Source organism: Babylonia areolata, chromosome 22, assembly GCF_041734735.1.
Source record: "Babylonia areolata isolate BAREFJ2019XMU chromosome 22, ASM4173473v1, whole genome shotgun sequence".
Lineage (NCBI taxonomy): Eukaryota > Metazoa > Mollusca > Gastropoda > Neogastropoda > Buccinidae > Babylonia > Babylonia areolata.
Window position 1 is genome coordinate 26,827,175 of NC_134897.1, and position 10,000 is coordinate 26,837,174.

Sequence of the window (10,000 nt, forward strand, 5' to 3'; positions counted from 1 at the left end):
ACAGAAACTTCTACCAGCACAACACAACACAAAGACAGTGTGAGACAGAAACTTCTACTTGCACAACACAACAAACAGACAGTGAGACAGAAACTTCTACCAGCACAACACCACACAAAGACAGTGAGACAGAAACTTCTACTTGCACAACACCACACACAGACAGTGAGACAGAAACTTCTACCAGCACAACACAACACAAAGACAGTGAGACAGAAACTTCTACCAGCACAACACAACACAAAGACAGTGAGACAGAAACTTCTACCAGCACAACACAACACAAAGACAGTGAGACAGAAACTTCTACCTGCACAACACCACACAAAGACAGTGTGAGACAGAAACTTCTACTTGCACAACACCACACAAAGACAGTGTGAGACAGAAACTTCTACTAGCACAACACCACACAAAGACAGTGTGACAAACAAACAATCAAACAGACAGGCACAACTAACTGCTGGAAATGTGTGTGGCTTGTATGTGTATATACATGTTCAGGCACACAAGTGTGCAACTGCATATTCATACAAAATGTTCACATGTACATACATATGAGTGTGTGTCGGTGTGGGTGTGTGAGTGTGAGCGGAAGTGTGCACAGATGCAAGTGTGTGTGTGCACGCCTGCAGGGACACATACCTCAGACGTTTTCAGAAAGGCCAGGGTCTTGTGGACGCCATTGTCCTGCAGAATCTGGGCTGCCCTGTCAACATGTCAGCGTTCCGTGGGTTATGGAAACAACAACATACACAGCATGCACACCCCCTGAAAACGGAGTATGATTGCCTACATGGTGGGGTAAATAAACAAAATGGTCATACATGTAAAAATTACACATTCTCTGTGTGTGCATGGCTGAAACCTGATTGAATGACACAGGAAATGAATGATGAGCACCCAATGGCCACTGTCAGTCAGCTCTACCCAGGTAGACAGCCTGTTGTGCAAATGACTCCGTGTTTATAAAGCGCTTAGAGCTTGCTCTCCAACCAAGGATAGGCACTATATAAGTATCCATATCATATCATATCAAACATGATGGGAAAGTGTGGGATGGAACACTGCACACACACACACACACATAAAAACTCACAATACACTTACACTCTCACTCACACACGTACACAAACACAGACTCACACACACACATTACACAAGCAAGTACATACACACACAAACACACACACACACACAAAATTATATCACCCTTTTAACTTCCCACACCATTTCCTGCATACCACAACAAAAAAAGAAGTCAATTTTCCTCCTAACACAACGATACACACAGTACAGTCCCAATGCCCTCCACAACCCTCCACAACCAATGCTGTGCCCTCCACTACCCTCCACAACCAATTCCATGCCCTCCACAACCCTCCACAACTGATGCTGTGCCCTCTACAACCCTCCACAACCAATGCTATGCCCGCCACAACCTTCCACAACCAATTCCATGCCCTCCACAACCCTCGTCAACCAATTCCATGCCCTCCACAACCCTCCACAACCAATGCTATGCCCTCCACAACCAATTCCATGCCCTCCACAACCCTCCACAACCAATTCCATGCCCTCCACAACCCTCCACAACCAATGCTGTGCCCTCCACAACCCTCCAAAACCAATGCTGTGCCCTCCACAACCCTCCACAACCAATGCTATGCCCTCCACAACCCTCAACAACCAATTCCATGCCCTCCAAACCCTCAACAACCAATGCTATGCCATCCACAACCCTCCACAACCAATTCCATGCCCTCCACAACCCTCCACAACCAATGCCATGCCCTCCACAACCCTCCACAACAACCACTCCCACTCACCTCAGGTGCCGCTCCAAGCGATCCACCTGTTTGTGCAGCTGAACCAGTTCAGGACTGTCACCTCTGAAACATCAAAACAAAACATAATGCCGTCACACATGGTGTAGCTATACAGACTGTGTGACATGGTGAAATGGTTGCTGTTTATTCTGTATTCATTTATGTATTTGTAAACACACAAACACACCACACTACTACATATCAGAGGAATACCGCACACACATGTACACATACAACACTATACACACACACAGACACACACACAAACACACACACATACACATGTACACACACAAATACAACACACACCAAACAAACTAATAACTCCCCCCCACACACACACACATCCTCCTCCCCCTACCCACTACACACACACCTACACACACTCACAAACACACACACACAGACTCACAAACACAGTGAGACAGACAGACAGACACACACTCACACACACACACACATATACACACACACACTCACAAACACAGTGAGACACACACACACACACACACACACACACACTCACATGCACTCACATACACACACACAGACACTCACAAACACAAACACACATACTCATAATCACAGTGAGACACATGCCACACACACACACACACACACTCTCACAAACACACACACACACACACACTCACAAACACAGTCACACACACACACACACCACACACACACACATACGCCACACATACACACACACACACTCACAAACACACACACACACACTCACAAACACAGTGAGACACACTCTCTCACACACACACACACATGCCACACAAACACACACACACACATGCCACACACACACACACACACACACACACACACACTCCACACACACACCACACACACACGCCACACACACATGCCACACATGCACACACACGCCACACACACATGCCACACATGCACACACACACACACACACACACACCACACACACATGCCCCCCCCCCTCCCTAACTCTCCCCCACACACACACACCACACATGCCACACACACACACACACAAACACCACACACACACGCCACACACACACACACACACACACACACCATACACACACACACCACACACACACGCCACACACACACACACACACACCACACACACATGCCACACACACACACACCACACACACACACACCACACACACACACGCCACACACACACACGCCACACACACACACCACACACACACACACACACACACAGACTCACTGCTGTGTTTTCTGGGGAAGGCAGCGAAAGATTTCTGCTGCTATAGAAAGTTGATCATCCCTGTCAACAAACAGCAGTGTCAAGTCACAATGCAGGTCACACGTCACCAAGCATCACATCTACTTCCTCACTGTCCACTAGTCACAATGCAGGTCACACGTCACCAAGCATCACGTCTACTTCCTCACTGTCCACTAGTCACAATGCAGGTCACACGTCACCAAGCATCACATCTACTTCCACACTGTCCACTAGTCACAATGCAGGTCACACGTCACCAAGCATCACGTCTACTTCCTCACTGTCCACTGGTCACAATGCAGGTCACACATCACCAAGCATCACGTCTACTTCCTCACTGTCCACTAGTAATCAAGGACACGTGGCAGAATAGGTTAGGCGCTGCACCCCTGGTCCAGTGTTCACCAGTGATCAGGGTTCGAAGCCCTGTTTCAGCACGGTGTTGTGTCCTTGGGAAAGGCACTGTGCTCCCATTGTCCATACTCCACCCAGGTGTGAATAGGTACCCAAGCGTGAATAGATACCCGAGTGTGAACAGGTACCTGACCTTGGATGGGGAAGATCAAAGCAACAGGAGGAGAGGACTGGACCCGTATTCCATGCCAAGTCCTGATCACAGTCAGTATGGATTCACCTCCCTGATGGCTGATCACAGTCAGTATGGATTCACTGCCCTGATGGCTGATCACAGTCAGTGTGGATTCACCTCCCTGATGGCTGATCACAGTCAGTGTGGATTCACTGCCCTGATGGCTGATCACAGTCAGTATGGATTCACCTCCCTGATGGCTGATCACAGTCAGTATGGATTCACTGCCCTGATGGCTCATCAGTCAGTATGGATTCGCTGCCCTGATGGCTGATCACAGTCAGTATGGATTCACTGCCCTGATGGCTGATCACAGTCAGTGTGGATTCACTGCCCTGGTGGCTGATCACTGTCAGTATGGATTCACTGCCCTGATGGCTGATCAGTCAGTATGGATTCACTGCCCTGATACTGATCAGTCAGTATGGATTCACCTCCCTGATGGCTGATCACAGTCAGTATGGATTCACTGCCCTGATGGCTGATCAGTCAGTATGGATTCACCTCCCTGATGGCTGATCACAGTCAGTATGGATTCACCTCCCTGATGGCTGATCACAGTCAGTATGGATTCACTGCCCTGATGGCTCATCAGTCAGTATGGATTCACTGCCCTGTTTGCTGATCACTGTCAGTATGGATTCACTGCCCTGATGGCTGATCACTGTCAGTATGGATTCACTGCCCTGTTTGCTGATCACAGTCAGTGTGGATTCACTGCCCTGATGGCTGATCACAGTCAGTATGGATTCACTGCCTGGATGGCTGATCACAGTCAGTATGGATTCACTGCCCTGATGGCTCATCAGTCAGTATGGATTCACTGCCCTGATGGCTGATCACAGTCAGTATGGATTCACTGCCCTGATGGCTGATCACAGTCAGTATGGATTCACTGCCCTGATGGCTGATCACAGTCAGTATGGATTCACTGCCCTGATGGCTGATCACAGTCAGTATGGATTCACTGCCCTGATGGCTGATCAGTCAGTATGGATTCACCTCCCTGATGGCTGATCACAGTCAGTATGGATTCACTGCCCTGATGGCTGATCACAGTCAGTGTGGATTCACCTCCCTGATGGCTGATCACAGTCAGTATGGATTCACTGCCCTGATGGCTGATCACAGTCAGTGTGGATTCACCTCCCTGATGGCTGATCACAGTCAGTATGGATTCACTGCCCTGATGGCTGATCACAGTCAGTATGGATTCACTGCCCTGATGGCTGATCACAGTCAGTATGGATTCACTGCCCTGATGGCTGATCACAGTCAGTATGGATTCACTGCCCTGATGGCTGATCACTGTCAGTATGGATTCACTGCCCTGATGGCTGATCACAGTGAGTATGGATTCACCTCCCTGATGGCTGATCAGTTAGTATGGATTCACTGCCCTGATGGCTGATCACAGTCAGTATGGATTCACCTCCCTGATGGCTGATCAGTTAGTATGGATTCACTGCCCTGATGGCTGATCACAGTCAGTATGGATTCACTGCCCTGATGGCTGATCACAGTCAGTGTGGATTCACTGCGCTGACGGCTGATCACAGTCAGTGTGGATTCACTGCCCTGATGGCTGATCACAGTCAGTATGGATTCACTGCCCTGATGGCTGATCACTGTCAGTATGGATTCACTGCCCTGATGGCTGATCACAGTCAGTGTGGATTCACTGCCCTGATGGCTGATCACAGTCAGTATGGATTCACCTCCCTGATGGCTGATCAGTTAGTATGGATTCACTGCCCTGATGGCTGATCACAGTCAGTATGGATTCACTGCCCTGATGGCTGATCACAGTCAGTGTGGATTCACTGCGCTGACGGCTGATCACAGTCAGTATGGATTCACTGCCCTGATGGCTGATCACAGTCAGTATGGATTCACTGCCCTGATGGCTCATCACAGTCAGTATGGATTCACTGCCCTGATGGCTGATCACAGTCAGTATGGATTCACTGCCCTGATGGCTGATCAGTCAGTGTGGATTCACTGCCCTGATGACTGTAAAAGCCTGTAGCACTTTCAACCTTTACCATCATCATCTTGGCAGTAAGTTACAAGATGTCTCACATATTTTGGAATCTTGCTCGTTACACAACTACCCTCTGAAAAAGTAAAAATCAAAATCAAATCAAATCCCTCCTCCCCCCTAAAAAAACCCCCAAAAAAAACATAACAATAAAAGCAAAACAAGGTCTTCTCAACCTCACACACACACACACACACACAGACACACACACACACACACACACACAGACACACACACACACACACACACACACACACACACACTGACAGAGCACACAGCACACAGGGCTGTACCTTTCTGTGGTGTACAGAACATCCAGAGCAAACTGCATCAGGTCGGCCGTGCTGGTGACGATGGGGTTGGACACCTGAACAGCGACACATCACACACACGTCTGGTGGTGTCAATAACTGGGCGTCTCTATAGTGCTTCTCCTACGGTCTAACAAAAGCACACAGAATGGACATTGAGATGAAATTTACCCCAGCAAATGCTGACATAATTTGCCTTGATCTTGTGTAGCCACTGAATAGCCATTTGTACCCTGTCGTGGAGGCAGGCAAGCTCCGTTTTTTTTTCCTGAGATGTGCATCACGGGTAAGTTCCTATTTCCACAACTCTCCATCGTCTGACATGGAATACAGGATCTTTAACACACATTTCTATCTTCTGCATGGGAGTACAAGCAATGGGGTTTCAGGCATGCTGACCTGGGGGGTGGGGAAAATCTCCACCCTTAATTACCCCACCAGGGGCCGTGACTGAGATTCAAACCAAGGACTCCCAGTCTGAAAGTCCAATGCTTTAACCACTCAGCTGTATTGTCCATGAAATGAAGTGACAATGCTCCCAGATTCAAACACTCCACAATCTGCCGCCGCTTTGTCTGTCTCTGGACCTTACACTAGGAAGATCTCCCTCTACTGCCTTGCCAAATCCCTGCACTCAGCTATTTCCAGTCTGACCTCCAAACCTACCTCTTTCCAAACTAGCCCCTCCCTATTTCTGGGCTTGTTTCTCTAGCCTACTATCTACATGTATTTATAAGTTATGTCTTTCATCCGCTGGTTTCAGAGTTATGTATGTGTGTGAAAGTCATGAGTGAAAGTGCTTTGATTTGTCTCTGCACAAGATTCAGAGCAATATAAGTACATTATCATCATCATTATTATTATTACTATCATCATTATCATCATCATCATCATTATAATTATTGTTGTTGTTCCTGTTGTTGTTATCAATCTTATCATTATCATCATTATTATTATTATTGTTCATTTATTACTCTTATCATCAATATCCTTATGATAATAATGACCACCACACAGTTTCACAAACTTTTGTCTCCGAACAACCTTAGCACTATAAAAATACATATTATCATAATCATTCATTTATTATCATCATCATCATCATCATTATTATAATGATAATTACCATGACCACCATACAGTTTTACAACCCACTCCTCCCCAACACACACACACACACACACACACACATCCCAACCCCCCACACAACCCCCCAGTTCTGACCCCGGCCTTGGAAGTCTGGAAGATGGTGAGGGGCACGGTGAGGTCGGTGCGGGCACGGGTCAGCAGGAACTCCTGCAGCAGACGGCGGTACGCACCGGGGTCACGACCCTCGCACCGCTGAAGCACCGGCACCAGCCACCGCCGGGCGTTCTTGGCGTACATGTCCTGTGGGCACTGTGACAGGAATAGTGTTAGTGTGGTGTGGTGTGGTGTGGTGTGGTGTGGTGTGGTGTGGTGTGGCGTTCTTGGCGTACATGTCCTGTGGGCACTGTGACAGGCATAGTGTTAGTGTGGTGTGGTGTGGTGTGGTGTGGTGTGGTGTGGTGTGGTGTGGTGTTGTGTGTGGTGTGGTGTGGTGTTGTGTGGTGTGATGTGGTGTGGTGTGGTGTGGTGTGGTGTGGTGTGGCGATCTTGGCGTACATGTCCTGTGGGCACTGTGACAGACATAGTGTTAGTGTGGTGTGGTGTGGTGTGGCGTTCTTAGCGTACATGTCCTGTGGGCACTGTGACAGACATAGTGTTAGTGTGGTGTGGTGTGGTGTGGTGTGGTGTGGCATTTTTGGCGTACATGTCCTGTGGGCACTGTGACAGGCATAGTGTTAGTGTGGTGTGGTGTGGTGTGGTGTGGCATTCTTGGCGTACATGTCCTGTGGGCACTGTGACAGGCATAGTGTTAGTGTGGGTGGCTGCAACAATATGGTGTTCATGTTTCCAACATGCTCAAATTACGTGCACTTGAGTGGCGTGGTGTGGCGTGGTGTGGCGTTCTTAGCGTACATGTCCTGTGGGCACTGTGACAGACACAGACTGTAAGTCTAGTGGAGGGAGGGGGGAGGAAAAAATTCTGGTCCACAGATGGAAACAGAACCCAAGAACGCTCGCTTCCTGGATGGGCGCATTACTGCTGAAAACCAGCACCACTGTTACTGCTGGGACATGCGCATGTATACGATACAAAACACTATGACGTCATATCACACAACAGACAACAGGAATCACACACAGAGACTTCTGGGACACAGGACAACACAGCACAGTGCACTACACCACACTACTACACAGGTCAGCCAGGAAAACCCCTCCTCCCAACACAGACCCACAACACCCACCTTGTCCATCATCAGCTCTATCCGGGTGTAGTCGGACATGTCTCGCAGGGCCGCGAAGGTCAGGTCGTCCCCCACCCCACACTCGTACACCAGCGTCTCCATGGTGACCAGGTCATCCAGCAGGTCACCCAGACCCTGGGGGACATCACACAACACATCACAAGTTCAAGGTCACATGGACACTTAGGGACATCACAGACATCACAAAAGAAGTCACCCTGACCCTATGGGGTCACATTCCAAGGTCAGAGGTCACACAGACACTGTGAGGTCATATCCTAAGGTCAGAGGTCACCCAGACCATTTGAGGTCACATTCCAAGGTCAGAGGTCACTCAGACACAAGGCGACATCACACACATCACAAGGTCAGAGGTCACACACATCCTGTGGTATCACATCACAAGGTCAGAGGTCACCCACACCCTGTGGGGTCACATCCCAAGGTTAGCACTCTTTCTATCTTGGCCCAGTAGCATGGAACAAACTTCCCTTCTCAGTCCATCATGTGAATTCCACTGTTGTTTTTAACCCTTTTACTGCCAGGGAAATACGATTAAAGTGAAATCTATTTGCCAGGTTTATTTCACAAAAAATGTGTATATATTTTGAAACAATTCTGTGCGCTTTGTTACTGGAGAGAGACCCATCAAAGTACATATTTTCTGAAAAGTAAATGAATAAAGCATATAAAACACATGATGCTTTCCAATTATGTATATTTTCAATGGCATGCAATTATTTTGAAATCAAGAGTTTTGTTTTTTGTCACATTTTCGGTGCCAGTACACACAAATTAGACTAGAACAACCACAATAAAAAGAGACAAATAAACATATACTAGAACAACCACAATAAAAAGAGACACATAAATAATCTATTGTGACTACTAAGTGATAGATAACATAGATGTGAGGCCACACCCGATGATGATTTATTAACATTTTTATACTGCCAGAGCCTAAAATTAAAGCTATTTAGGCAGTAAAAGGCCACACCCCCTTGACCTCTAACCGGTTAGACCAAAGTGAAAGGGGACCGGTGGCCGGTGACTGACCTGAAAGCCGCGCTGAATGGCCAGCTTGGTCAGCTCCAGAGCGTAGTCCACCAGCCGACTGCACTCCTCGATCTCACACGCCCTCCTCTCATACCACTCCTCCACCTGCCCTGCTGTCAGGACATCCACCCTGCCACAGCCAACACCTACACTTTGGATACATATCATACATACATATACAGAGAGAGAGAGAGAGAGAGATCCATAAACACATACAGATATCGATATCTATACAGTTATAGACAGACAGATAGACATATATACATATATATATATATACAAAATGATCACACTCTCTCAGTTCTTGGGCTCTGCTCCTTGTAGAATTCACATTCAGAATTCAATTAAGTAATCACAGAAAATGGTGAAATATCCAAACGAAGACAACAGTAGTCTATTCATGCGTTTAAAACTTATTATAATTTTGCACATTTTCGCTGGAGTACAGCTTCTTCATGCTGAGGTATGCCAGGCTGATAAAGCCATATACTCCAGCGAAAATTTACAAAATTATAATGACAATAATAATGACAGGTTTTAAACACATGAATAGACAACTGTTGTTTTTGTCTTCATATTTTTT

At 47.4% G+C, this 10,000-nt stretch overlaps 1 protein-coding gene across 2 annotated transcripts in view; it reads right to left on the minus strand.

The window, feature by feature from the left end:
• Window positions 1-10,000, minus strand: part of LOC143297455 (NBAS subunit of NRZ tethering complex-like) — a 78,886-nt gene that overhangs the window by 39,097 nt on the left and 29,789 nt on the right. For both annotated transcript variants that reach the window (XM_076609844.1, XM_076609845.1), the window contains exons 26-32: window positions 9,418-9,547; window positions 8,362-8,496; window positions 7,253-7,426; window positions 6,011-6,084; window positions 3,067-3,126; window positions 1,830-1,892; window positions 646-709 (exon numbers count right to left, since the gene is read on the minus strand). In XM_076609844.1, the coding sequence (XP_076465959.1) occupies window positions 646-709; window positions 1,830-1,892; window positions 3,067-3,126; window positions 6,011-6,084; window positions 7,253-7,426; window positions 8,362-8,496; window positions 9,418-9,547 (700 nt within the window). The remainder of the gene's footprint in view (window positions 1-645; window positions 710-1,829; window positions 1,893-3,066; window positions 3,127-6,010; window positions 6,085-7,252; window positions 7,427-8,361; window positions 8,497-9,417; window positions 9,548-10,000) is intronic.